Consider the following 14817-nt stretch of genomic DNA (forward strand, 5'->3'; position numbering starts at 1 on the left):
TTTGGTGATGATTTTTCTCCTTGAAGTACAGCTTGGATTATATTTTGACTTAAGTCCCACTTTCAAGAAGAAACAAAACAAGGAGCTCCGAATGATCGCCTGTAAACGTAATCTTAGTGTTAGTTAGGATCGACTTTTATTTCAGCAACGCTCCAAGTCTACGAAATTTTGCGACTGTTAATAGAACAATGGCGCAGTTAATTCCCCAAAATTTGGTTAACTGATTTTTATATATTTGATTAATCTTAATACATTCAATTCTACCAAGGTTAAAACTCGTAATTACTCGTTGATCTACATTTTTCATTGATCTATAAGTGCTTACTGAAATGATGCAAACTCTAATAATAACACTAGTTCCATATAATGTTGATTTGATTTATGATTTTAAAAGATTTAATGGTCTGGAAATAATTGCTTCACTTCCATTCAATAATTGTGTAAATTTTACATTTTCCTTTTTCGTGTGAAAATAGGATGATATAGTTGTATGTATCATAATTTTTCGATGAATAACTATTGTTATTTTATTCGTTGTTATTTGACTGTGCCATTTCTATTTTAACAAATTAGTAGCATGAATGCAAGATAAGTGATGGAAACTTATAGACAACGACAGCAAAGAAGACGCATGGAAGGATGAGGAAATTCACGAGACTGGTAATTCGATTTTGGTTAGAACATCACAAATGAAGAACACATTAACAAATATCACAAGGAATTTACATAGAGAGGACAATACCTCTAAACATACATGTTACAAATTTTAATCGCTCTGAACAAGCTATGTCGAATATAAGCGACATTAGTCGAAATCATTCTGTCCGGTTGCTTTTCCGTTTCTTTTTTGGAAGCGTTTCAATTTGATAATTTGTTCTAAGTTGTAGTTTGTGTTAATTGTACTTTATAATCGCACTATAGAGAAAGAAAGCACAATGAAGTTGTGGAGGACAGGGACGGCGTTCTGAGCGAGAGGTTCCAGAAAATTGTTAACAACTCATCCTATTTCTGAACCTTACATGAGCCTCAGGAAATTGTTCGATTGTTGGGAGAAGAACTAAACAAAATATATTCTAACTCTTGGGAAACTGAAAATTTATACGAGTTAAAAACCAACCTGTAAATTTCCACATTTTATGAGCACTGATGCTCATAATCGATGTTCCGCTGCCTGCAACTGTCTATACTGGCTTCGTTTCGTTGGTCTATTGGAGCTCATGAAACTAAGTTTTATCAATACAAGTATGTCATTGCTCCACAGAATATAAATTCAGCAGAGGAATTACAGAAGTCATCTAAATCAGCAGAGGAATTGAAGAAGTTATTAACTTAACAACATCAAACTACTCTTTAGTCTACGACAGCAATTTATGAACGGTTTAGTCTTCATGAGAATACTGAATACGATCGTAATATTAATCGTTTGGGTCAACGAGCAGTGTAGATAAAGTGATTATGAGATAAAGTGATTTGAGACCATTTTTATTTTTTTACTCGGGTAAACAGAGCGGAGGAGTTTATTACACAAGGAAGGCCCTTGTCAACGCAGCTGTTAGAGAGAGCAGCCCTCACAATCCACATGTATTTCTTAACAAACCAACGACAATCACGACACCAAGGAAGTAGGACAGGTTGAGTACCCAGCAAACATGTGCATGTTGGAACTTGTCTGCCAGCAGGCCAAATCCAAACAACCTATCTCGTTATAAGCGTTTCTTTCTCATAGTTTGGTGAAGCATTCGAGGCCATCTCGAACAGGGCTGCTAGGGCCTATGTTTGCTGGGTAAAGACACGCGGCTACTACACTAAAGGAAGACTAAACTCAAGCGATGAAAGCAATGATGAATAGGAGATAGAACCTTTTGGCCGTGCTTGCGCTGCTGCCAGGAGAGGTTTGAGGGGAAGTGGCACAGGATGGAGAGGCAGAGGCAGATTTGATAGAAGAGGATCGAGGAAAGGTGGAAGTAGGAGTAAGAAGATGTGTTGGCCTCTGTGGTTGGGGGCTTCTGCTCCCCTTCGCACCCCCATCAACGTGGGGACTCTTGCCCACTTTCCCACCCCCTTCAACTGACAGTTTCGAAAGACCTTGCTTGCCAGCCGACTGATAACAAGGCGGTAGCCCCTCTGCAGAGAAGTGACCGTGACTCTTCCTGCTCGAGACAGAGGAAGAATATGGAACGCTTACACATGTGCAACAGCCACGCGAGCCCACACTGTCGTATCTCGCCTTTAGTCGTATCATTTCAAAAGCTCGCCGTGGTGTTTAGAATGGTCACTCATTAAAAAAATTGTCAACTTTCTATTGAAGTTAGATCGATTTTCCCCGACTTATCGACTGTGTGGCATCTCCTATAAAGCATCCGTAGCTAGGATGACCGCAACTGTATGCTGCGCATCCTTTAAACTCTTGCGCCTTACCAACCTGAGTCACTGCAACTGCAGTGTCAATGTGAATACTGTCACTGCAACTGCAGTGTCAATGTGAATCACGTTACATTATTTCTTGCATGAATCGAGTCATTTACGAAGATGAAAAATTTAGGCTCGATTTGTGGGTGAATGAAACGGAACATTTATTGAAAATCACCAAATTCCTTCTATTCGATCGGAGTTAATCAATCCCCGAATACTTGCTAAGGTTCGCGGGCCAATAAATGCAGACATTGGTGGAAGGGCAGTATTTACCTAACTGCACCAATATAGACAATAATATCCCGTAAAACATTTAGAAGCACGGATAGTTTTATGGACACGTTGAATTAAACATAAACGCCTATTAAACATTTAGAAACACTGAAAAACACATAGAGGAACATTATACTAGACATGAGTGAACCGGACATATATGGGCAGAGCACGAAAAGGGTGAGGGTTAAGACGAGAACAGGAAAACGCTGGAAAAGTTCTAGAAATAATGTGCCAGTTCTCTCAATGATGGAAAAATTATTTTAGCTGTTATGTATTTTTTGGAACATTTCCCCTCTGCTTATGTGCACGGGGGATGCTGCAGTCTCTGCTAAATTTCCTGTTCTCGGTTTCTTTGTGTGAATAGACAAGTCTAAACGTGAAGGGATTTCTAGTTGTAGTGCTTTTGAAATGATAAACTTCGTGTTTATATATACATATCGAAATCTGCTTCTTTACGAATCTCGTAGTTGGCGGCAATAAATCTGGTCAAATCGTCGTACCAAAAAATCAAACGACTTTTGTTGTCCTCGCCAGAACAAGAGAGATTTTTCTTCGGTTATAACAAATTATTGCTTCACAAATTATTACATCACTTGTGATGTTCTAAAAATAAGCTAAATGAAGTTACAGTTTCTCACATGATACCATTCATGATGGACAATGTAATATCGACCATATAGTATCGGGCTTAACCTTGCTAAGGGCAATTGCATATGGGGGAGTTTCATTACTTAAACCTCGTGTGAATAAGTAAGACGTTAACATAAACTGCACAAAATATTTCGGCAAAAATCAGCTTCGTGGAAATTCTTTGGCTTTTTATAATCAATCAATAATTTTTTTTATATAATCATAATCAAGCACTGGATTTTTGATGATATTTTCGGTCTATTGAAAACATATTTGGTGCAAATTGTAGGTAAGCAATTACCTTGGAAGAGGTTAAACGTGTCAATGTACACGCGATACGAAAAAATTTCAGTAATCCCCTGAACGGATTGTCTTTTCAAATTCAATTTATTTACGAACCAAGTGCGATTTCCATATTGTTTAGATTGAGTATTAAAGAAGAAGTTTTAGTTAAGCAAAAAAAGTCCGAGGTGATTCATCAACCCTGGTAAGAAAGTAACCGTTACGAAACCTTTTCCGAAGTGGTACCGATTTAATTCTAAGATTTCATTGAGGTGGGAAAAATAAAATAACGTTGTATAAAAACACACAGGAAAAAATGAGCAGAAAATCCTTTGAAATAATGAATGTGGAAAAGCCGGTATAATGAGGAACATTCAAGTATACTGTGCAGGTGTGTATAATACTGCAAAAATAGGGTCGTAATTGAGTGATTAACACACATTAACACACACACAATAATCATGTGTCAGACCTGCTTACAGTTACGGTTCAAAATATCAAAATACAGGGTGTATTTTATTAAGCTACACTCACCTTCATAAATATTATAATGATGATCTCACCGCAATATTAAATTCACTTCATTCAACTATAACCTGATCATATCACCACATTTGCAATGCGTATATCGTATGTTATCATGAATTATACCCACCTTATTGAATATTATATCGCAATATGTCATTTGTATTGGTTAACTATACTCAACTCGCTGAACTATATACCGAGCGTCTCACTTAATCAAAGCTAATAATAATTATTTGTATCTTGATGTAGGTGCTTTTGTTATATTCGTCGTTTAAGTGATCATGACGAAATATTTTGAAATTTCATAAAATAAACGAACGAGACGAACGCCTTAAATTGAAACGTGGCTTATATATTCATATATATTTATGTTTTATTTATGTCAGTTGAGCGCAGACACGACAAATTTATTTTCCTGTGACTGGGAGATGGTTATATAAAAACAGATATATTCTAACAATGAAAGCAATAATAATTTTAATCCAATGGGGGTGCAGAATAATCAGATTATGAAATATTCTTCTAAAAATTCTGCTGATCCATTGCGAAAAATGTAGACAATACCGTCGAAATTCCAAATAATTGAACTTTTCAATTCATTTAAACTCTTATCTTGATAGTATTATTTGCTCATTTTTAGGCATCGAAGAAGTTTTTGACATTTCCGGCCTTATTATAACTATATAAATAAATCAGGTTCCCAAAAAGATTGTCTTATTTTCTAAAATCTACAAATGTTTCAAAATAATGAGTTTGTTTATTCGAATTAATGCTTCTTCCGCCTGAACACTGAATTGATTTTCAAATTAATCACAGAAAATTTTTAAGTGCACAGACAGATGCCAGTATGTTTACCTTAAATGGAAGTTGTGAATTTTAATCAATGCTTTTCCTACCTGAAAAACTAATCAACCTTCCTATTAATTATCCTAAAAATTACAATATAAGGACGGAAGCCTATATGTTCACCTTAAATGGAAGTTGTGAATTTTAATCAATTATTTTCCTACCTGAAAAACTAATCAACCTTCCTATTAATTATCCTAAAAATTAAAATATAACGACGGAAGCCTGTATGTTCACCTCATTTGGAAGTTGTGCATGCGTGTGACGTCATCGTATTTACTGTAGGTTGACTGGAAGAGCAGGAGCGACTCTACCCATTCCACCTGCAGTGTTACTTCCTTGCGCTCATCCACGTACTGACTCGTGCCTTCACGCACCTGAGGGTGAGTAATGTGAATATTTATTAATTATCAATTGGCATGAATCACATTATGATTTCGCTTACGAGAGAATTTTTTTAGCTTTAACCTTTATCACTCAGAGAAATGTGTGAGATTTTGTCCGAGGAGTGAGACACATTTTGCCTTGCTTGGGTAATCTTAAGTCAGTTTGTTCTGGCAAGAAATATAAATAAATATTTCACTATTCGGATCAAATCCCATTCATTTTTATGAGTGTAAGTCGCTTGGTATTTATATCGATAATTCAGGAATAGTTCATCACAAATTTTGCTAATTAAATCACGCTTTCATAAATATTGTGTAAGAAATTTTAGAAAATATATCTAAATGATTTACGATTGCATAGGACAAATTGTTTATAATACCAAAAAATAATGTTCAAGTTCTTGTAACCTCCTGAATATGTGCATATTTACTTATTCATCCCTGGAATGACCTCGAAAGTTTTTAAATAAACAATACATAATTAAAATTAATATTGCACACGATGATTAAATCATTGATCGTCACTGCAGCAGTTCTGACTCATCATGAAATGTTAGAGCACGACACGGAATATGTATTTTATTATATATTAACAATATATATTTATTATAATATATAAATGTGGCACTTATAGGATGATTTTTTTATTTTGCCCTTTATTTTTTATTACATTGCAGGCGAAGTATAGTGAATGCTATTATCAATAATATTAATTCGACCATTTTTATTTTCATTTCAGTACTATTAAGAACTGAACCTGGTTTGAGCGGACTAATTAAACTTAATTATCATATTGTAATTAAAAATTATAGGCGTTCTTCAATCTCGTCCTTGATTATTTTTATCATAATACAACATAAACCTATCATAATTATTATTATTAGCTTTGAAGTATAACCAATAATAAATATAGCGTTCATTTCTACATTAATTTTCATTAACGTTATTGACAAATTCTCATAAAATCATAAAGTTCTTGCTGAAAATCAAAATTACTCACAGGAATACCTGTGGTGACATGATAGTGCAGCTACCTCGGTCTCATTAAAACTCACCAATACCATGAAAAACATAATTTTCTTAACTGCCGTACCTAATTTACATTAGAACTCAGAAATACCGTTATAAACAAGATAACCAGTACCTGGTCTCATTATAACTAAAAAATATCGTTATCAACAAGATTATCAGTAGCTCTGTCTCATTATATCTCAAAAATACCGTTATAGTCAAGATTACCAGCATCTCGTTCTCATTAGAACTAAAAAATACCGTTATAAATAAGATTATCTCGGTCTCATTAGAACTAGTAAATACCGTTATTAACAAGAGAACCAATATCTCGGTCTCATTAGAACTCAAAAATACCATTCTAATCAAGATTACCAGCACCTCATTCTCATTAAAACTAAAAAATACCGTTATAAATAAGATTAGCTCGGTCTCATTAGAACTAGTAAATACCGTTATTAACAAGAGAACCAATATCTCGGTCTCATTAGAACTAAATAATAATCATTAAATCACGATTATCAATAGTTCAGCCTCATTATAACTCATAAATACCAAAAAATCAATCGTTTAATCTCAATTATCTTGGCTACAGCACCTCAGACACAGGGATGTCGCTCTCCATGATGATGCCGTCATCGCTGCTCTCCTGGGCGTAGTAGTTGCTGAAGGGACCGTTGCTCAGGCACACACTGTCCACTAGGCCACGGGACGCGCGACGTAGAAGGTAAGCGTTCCAACACACGTACCTGTGGGGTATGTGTGGTATGTGTTATGCCATTATGTCTTTAAATATGTTATGCAATTTTTGAACGTTTTTAGCGCATTTTCTCATTTATGGAAAAAATGCACTATTGTGCTCGCCATGTCCGTCTGCCTGTCTGTCCGTCTGTCCGTTCGTCCGTCCGTGACCTCAAGTTTTCGTCGATGAGAAAATGCGCTCTCTATCACTCACTGCAGTGAGTACTGAGTTATATTTTTTTAGTGTTTCTGGCACCTGTTATGCCTTATCTAATCATCGTCTTTTATATATATGTGAAAGTTTTCGTTTGTGTTGTGAAATCCGTTATACATTATTTGATCACAGTCTATTACATGTTCTTTTATTTTTAAGGTTATTTTCTTGGATGGGCGTGTTTTTGGAGCCTAGTACAGTAAAGATACAAGAAGTAGAGCATATATATACATTTGCCATCGTATCAGGTTATCGCACACATCTGATTTTTTGATGAATCAGGAGGCATTAAAAAAAGGGGAAGATGGATGGGAATACATATTTGCTATTTGATACATTAAATTTTTAATAAAAGAATTTTCCTTATATCTGCATAATGATATTTGAATTAAATTTCCATGTTAAATGCTAATTCGAACTTTCTCATATTAACATTGCAGAGGTAACCCCGGCAGTCGACTTTAATCTGTCCCAACAGCAACGTCGACTATTGAAACGGTAAAGTTCTATTAACTAAAGCGTTCAAAATCCCATAAAAAAATAAAACAATCAGCAGAGTCTAAACGTTCTTAGTCCAACCGAATAACGTTATAAGCCTATATTAATTTATTATATTCTATTCATTAATTCATTATAATGTTCGGCTTTTGCCAAATAGCCGCGGGTGTGCGAAACCCTGATTGAAAAGTTGCATGATATTTCATAATAAAAGTTGCATGGAACCTCATTCTCATTATAAAAATACCGTTATAAACAAGATTACCAGCACCTCGTTCTCATTAGAACTCAAAAATACCATTCTAATTAAGATTACCTGCACCTCGTTCTCATTAAAACTCAAAAATACCGTTATAAATAAGATTACCAGTAGCTCGGTCTCATTAGAACTAGGAAATACCGTTATTAACAAGAGAACCAATATCTCGATCTCATTAGAACTAAAAAATAGTCATTAAATCACGATTATCAATAGCTCGACCTAAATATAATTCAGAAATACCAAAAAACAATCGTTTTATCACGCTTATCTTGACTACGGCACCTCAGACACAGGGATGTCGCTCTCCATGATGATCTAAATAATAATCATTAAATCACGATTATCAATAGCTCAGCCTCATTATAATTCAGAAATACCAAAAAAATAATCGTTACATCACGCTTATCATAATTATTATTATTAATAATTATGAATAGTATCTATAGTATAGTATAGTATGAATAGTATCTATCTATAGTAAGTATAGTAATAGTATCTATAGTAATAGTATCTGATAGTAACTAATCTCAAGAAAATAACAGTTTAATCTCAATTATGTTGGCTACGGCACCTCAGACACAGGGATGTCACTCTCCATGATGATGCCGTCATCGCTGCTCTCCTGGGCGTAGTAGTTGCTGAAGGGACCGTTGCTCAGGCACACGCTGTCCACCAGGCCACGGGACGCGCGACGTAGCAGGTATGCGTTCCAACACACGTACCTGTGGGGTACGTGTGGTACATATTATGTTATTATGTCTTTAAATATGTTATGCAATTTTTGAACGTTTTTTAGCTCATTTTCTCATTTATGGAAAAAAGCGCCATTGTGCTCGCCATGTCCGTCCGTCCGTCTGTACACGTCTGTCCACTTCACGTTTTCGTCGACGAGAAAATGCGCTCTCTGTCACTCACTGCAGTGAGTACTGAGTTATAATTTTTAGTGTTTCTGGCGTCTGTTTTATAATATCTGTTCATCGTTTTTTACATATATGTGAGAGTTTTTTGTTTGTGTGTGTGTGGAATCCGTTTTACATTATTTGATCACAATCTCTTGCAAATTCGTGAATGTTTTTTGTTTGTGCGTGTGGCATCTGTTATATATTATCTGTTAATAATCTGTTACATATTTTTAAAGGTTATTTTGTTTGGTGTGCGTGTTTTGGGAGCCTAGTTCAGTGAAACTACGAGAAGTAGAGCATACATATAACATTTGCCATCGTATCATGCAAATCTTATTTGATTTTTCGATGAATCAACAGGCATTAAAAGAAATATGAAGAAGGTTGGGGATTTGTAATTGTTATTTGATACATTAAATTTTTTATAGAAGTCAAAGTTCCTTCAATCTTCGAAAAGATATTTGAATGAGATTTTCATGTTTAATGCTAATTCAAACTTTTTTATATTAACTTTGCAGAGGTAACCCAAGCAGTCGACTTTAGTATGACCCAACAGCAACGTTGATTATCGAAACGGGAAAGTTCTATTAACTGAAGCTTTCAAAATCCAACAAAAAATAAAACGATCAGCAGAGTCCAAACTTCGTTAGTCCAACTAAATAAGATGATAGGCATATATTAATATATTAATTCCATTCATTAATTCATTTTAATGTTGAGCTTTTGCCAAATAGCCGCGGGTGTGCGAAACCCTGATTGAAAAGTTGCATGATATTTCATAATAAAAGTTGCATGGATCGTGCCGACTTGAATGGGAAGCATGCTAACCCACTAACACGATTACCGATGATAGAATTCCCGAATCTCGAAGATATATATTCTATTTATACAAATCTATATTTAAGATCTTTATATTTTATTGAGATATTTATATCGGGAGTAACGCCGCATTAAGCTGATAAAATAACAAAGTAGCTGAAATAATACGCATAATATAACACTTTCATACGATATCTGAAATCTGTTACACACTTCGTACTCGCAAAAGTAACTGCGACCCCCAAAATTTTTTTTCTGAGTTCATAATTGTTATTGCCACTGTTCAACAATTTAATCACGAGTATATATGCTTGCTACGAAATAAGGCACGTTTTGATTCCGATTTTTCAAATAAAATGTTATACACTATCTTACCTTTACATATACAATATTTTAACTTACCTCTACGGCAATAGATTGCCGTAAAGTTCAATAACTCTAAACTAGATTAGCGTGAGTGGATTCATGCAGAGCAATCATTTATACTGCTAGATATGTTAATTCATTATATTAAGATTCGTGATCCGATTCATATATGAGAGTCGCAGCTTGAAATTACTCTAATCACATCGCTCTGTCGCCGTCACACATCAAATATTGATTTGAAAAATTTTCCCATTAATGTAATTGATTCCACGTAATTGCCATCAATATTCATGGTACTTCTTTTACGTTCAGTAAACTACAAGCATACGAGGAACGCCATTATAATGTTTTGTTTCACAACGGTGATTAAGTATGCATGATAAACCACAGAGAAATGTCCGGATATTGTGTAATTTAAATTTACAATAATGCGTAGGTCGGGACTCTTTTATGAAAAAACATTGGATCAATAAGCTTCCCAAGCTATAATAATCTCTGACTTCACATGAGTTCCACTCGACAAGTATTTGTTATGCATTGCATGACCTAACGATGCTGCGTAAAAAATACACGATAAGAGAGAGTTCCATGTCCTAAAAAATTATTGTGCATTGAATTAAATTATAAAATTCCGTACCTAAGTTGGTAGCGAAGCGCTTATTACCAAAGACTTACCTAGAGTTCCATACACCTGCTATTTAGGGTACATAGTATGACATAATCGTAATGCTTCCCAGAGTTGGATGCGGAAGACTACACGTATATAACTGAATTGCCATCACAATGTCAGAGATGATTATCAATTACTAATTATAAATTAATTATTTAGTTACATAATTATTCTCCGTACCTGAGATGGTTGCGAGGGACATTGTGGATTGCGTTGTAGACGATACGGAAGCGCAACATGTCGGAGTGCAAGTCAGGCTCGAGAGCCCAGGCCTGCTTGTCGCGGTCGTAGCACTGGACTGGAGTGACGTGACTAGCCACGGGTTGCAGCTTCACCTCGCTTGTTGTGTTGGCTAAAATCATCTCGAAGTACAGTCTGGGATAATCAGTTTTTAGATTAATGTTTCTTATCCAATTGAAACGATATATAGCAGAGTGGAATAAATATATAAATGACTGTTTTCGGTATGTCCATTGACATAAGATTTACAGTGGTCACGTAACGGTAAATGATATGATGTGAGTTTTGTTTGATGAGTATCTTAATTTAGACATGGTTCCTCTTAAGACTGAGTCCCAATTCGAAAATGCAAATACGAGACGTCAAAATTGAGGTCAAACTTAGCCAATGATAAGATTTCTTCAAAATTTTCAACAAATTCAGATATTAACACTACAGACATTTAGAAAATATGGTCGACATTTCTAAATGATCAAAAGTCTGAGAATATTACGAACGGGAATGAAATTAAAGTTTTACACGATTGATTGCATGCATTAACAGAAATTTTCCGACTTGAAAATTATTTCATTTTCGTGATAATTGGTGATAATTCAATTGAAGATATGAGTAACTAAACTGATAATCAATAACTGAACTTGAGATATACTGTACCTTAGTTTATCTTTCTGGACGAGGTCGAGCATCCTATTCCTGGAGCACGTCCAGCCTGGAGTCCGTCCTTCCTGGTCAGAAAGCTGGTCCAAAATTCCAGAGTCGGCCCTCTTGTCTGCCTCTCCCAGCACAACCAAATATCTGCAATATTTTACAAGGTATATTAAAATTTTACATTCAATATCAGAAAACTTTTAAAATATTTTTTGTAAATATTTACAAGCTTTCTTAGTATCTAAATATTCAACTCTCTAATACCTCCAGGCAAAAAACGTTAAATGTTAATGAAATAACATTATTTTTAAATAACAGTATTTATATAGTTTCTTGTAACAGCGTAAAATCAATGTTATTTCCAATTTAGATGCCTGAGGGGCTTCAAGTTAACTGGATATTTGTTTAAAGCTTGCATATAAATGAATCAAAATCAAGGAAAAACTCATATAATTCAGCATCGTTCGATCAACCTTGAGGTAAACACGGAAGCCCTGCAGTACCCGTGAAATCGCTAAAATACGCGTAGTGACCTAAGTACACATAGTGACTTACGTACACGTATCGACTTAAGTATACGTAGCGTGCTAAGAACACACAGCGGCCATAGTACACGTAGCGGCCATAGTACACGTAGCGGACATAGCACACGTAGCGGCCATAGTACACGTAGCGGACATAGCACACGTAGCGGCCATAGTACACGTAGCGACCTAAGTACACGTAGCGGCCAATTTCAGTCTGTGATTGGTAGAGTTAGCTTCAAAATGGTCAGTGATTGGCTGACGGAGGTACGAAGTTGCAATTATTTTTGACAGTACGGCCCCTGGAAGATAGAACCGGACATGTCGCTCAAGAATATTTCAGTAGACGTCCGTGTCGCTCCTTGTCCGACATCGACCGAAACCTCACTTTTCACGGGACCAAATATTGTTTAATCCGGGATTTTTTCACTAATTAGAGGTCGATTTGAACACTTTCGGAGTTCCCTGAGAGATTTGGGAGACTGAAATATTTATGCGTAGATTAGTGAATCTAGTGGATTGAGGAACAATCTACCCTACTTCCAAAAAGTCCCTCTGAAACAGGTAACTTATTATACACTCAGTAGTGCCACCGGGATTGCTTTTGTGAATCACATCACCTTTCATCCACTTATGTCGCATTTCCCTACACCCTGAGACTCATCTTATTCACCTTATGAATCACACTCAATACATTGTACTCACCTCATCCTACACCTCCGTGATTCACCCTACAACCCCGTGACTAACCGAACTCCCCCGTGACTCAGCTCACCCTGCATCTTGTGACTCACCGTCTAGCCCGAGACTCACCCCACTTCCCCGTGACTCACCTCACCCTACACTGATGATCAAACCCCGTGAGCCGTCGTAGGGTGACGGAGGGTCTGCCCTGGAGCCCAGAGCTGCTGCTCACAGCGACGTGCCAGTCGTAGTGGCCGAAGTGGAAGTACGGAGACTCCAGCTGCACCGGGGGAACGTGAGTAAAGTTAAGAATATAATAGTGAAGCTAATCTGGTAAAACACGACTTAGGTGCAACCTAAAATGGTGAAGTTATCCCAGTAAACACGACTTTGGTAAAGCGTAAATGGGTGAAGCTGGCCTGGTAAAACACGACTTAGGTGCAACGTAAAAGGGTGAAGTTGACCTGGTAAAACACGACTTAGGTTAAGCGTAAAAGGGTGAAGCTGGCCTGGTAAAACACGACTTGGGTTAAGCGTAAAAGGGTGAAGCTGGCCTGGTAAAACACGACTTAGGATAAGCATAAAAAAAATAAATAATATACGTAAAGCAAATCATGAAATGGTGAAGCAAAACTAGGGAAAACGCAAGGAAAGTTAAGCGTAAAAGAGTGACGACCAGGCAAACGTGAGTAAAGTTAGGAATAGATCGATGTAGCTGGCTCGGTATGACACGAGTAAAAAAAGATAAATGGATAAAGTTAGGATCAATTATTGTGTGTACAGAAAAATGTTAGTATTCTTCAAATAACGATCGTCTATTAATTGATTCAGATGAGGAATAATAGTAAAAGAATACCTATTTCGGAAACTTGTTCGGGAAAAACTTCTATGCAAGGAAAAATTCATTTCATGCATGGGTAATGAAAATTAATTTACGTAAGTCAGGGGACCGATAATACTCTGAAATACCACAATTCAGGCAATTATGTTAACACCCAATTCTGAAATATTGTTCTGGCTCAAAATACGTGAAAGTTACCCCTAAAAGTTCTATTTTCAACTCAAACATTACAACAATATTCCCTAGGATATTAAAACTGCTACAGATAAGCTCCAACGCAGCGCAAATATTTTATGGAGGGTAACAAATAAAAATTCTCACATCCGCTCGCTCTTATCTCTTGCGCTTGCTGGCGATATTTTGCGCGCTGTTTTGGCACTGACCTTTATCTCTTTCCTGGGAGACATAGTGCCGTTTGCAGCGGCCGGAATCCGTAGCTCCGTTTCATAAACGGTCCTGATGTTGGCGACGGTCAACTCCAACTGAAATTCACCATTTTCGTCCGTAAAATTCCTCGAATAGAGATCATCCATCGTGATAAGACGCCGGTTGCCTTGGGCAGGGGAATCTAATGTAAATTTGACTTGTTTCCCCGTAAAGGCTTCGTTGACACTGAAGTGTTCGCGGTTGAGTATGGTGAAGGTAAAGTCGATGTATACCCTCATGCCGTCGCAGGGGTTGCGCCATACTAAGTACACACCGAGAAGCTTGTCGGTTCTCGAGAACGTTATTGCCCAGCGTTGATATCCATAGGTGAGTTCTTTGCTCGTAACGTCGCGGTGAAGGTCTCGCGTCACGCTGCGTGTCACCACGAAGCTGAAGACGTGCGTGTTGCCACGGTCGTGTAGCTTCACGAAGCGGTGAAGCAGCGCCATCGCGCAGCTTCATGAAGGGAGGAGATCAGGAATTATTATGTGATTGGTTTAGAAATGAACAGTTGTATTATGAAAAATATAATAATTATATTGGAGACGGGGACGGGAAGGGAAAATAATCAAGTAATGGTCAAAGTAGGTAAATAATCAATAAATACAAAT

General features: G+C 36.6%; 1 protein-coding gene across 1 annotated transcript in view; it reads right to left on the minus strand.

Annotated features, from left to right (window-relative positions):
- LOC108680595 overlaps window positions 1–14817 on the minus strand; it is a 45226-nt gene that overhangs the window by 3270 nt on the left and 27139 nt on the right. Inside the window, exons 2-7 of the mRNA XM_018169469.2 lie at window positions 14164–14662; window positions 13089–13219; window positions 11738–11878; window positions 11024–11218; window positions 8658–8808; window positions 5212–5351 (exon numbers count right to left, since the gene is read on the minus strand). Of these exons, the coding sequence (XP_018024958.2) occupies window positions 5212–5351; window positions 8658–8808; window positions 11024–11218; window positions 11738–11878; window positions 13089–13219; window positions 14164–14655 (1250 nt within the window). The 5' untranslated portion in view covers window positions 14656–14662. The remainder of the gene's footprint in view (window positions 1–5211; window positions 5352–8657; window positions 8809–11023; window positions 11219–11737; window positions 11879–13088; window positions 13220–14163; window positions 14663–14817) is intronic.

The sequence above is a fragment of the Hyalella azteca genome, unplaced genomic scaffold (assembly GCF_000764305.2).
Source record: "Hyalella azteca isolate HAZT.00-mixed unplaced genomic scaffold, Hazt_2.0.2 contig4028, whole genome shotgun sequence".
In the NCBI taxonomy this organism is placed as follows: Eukaryota; Metazoa; Arthropoda; class Malacostraca; order Amphipoda; family Hyalellidae; genus Hyalella; species Hyalella azteca.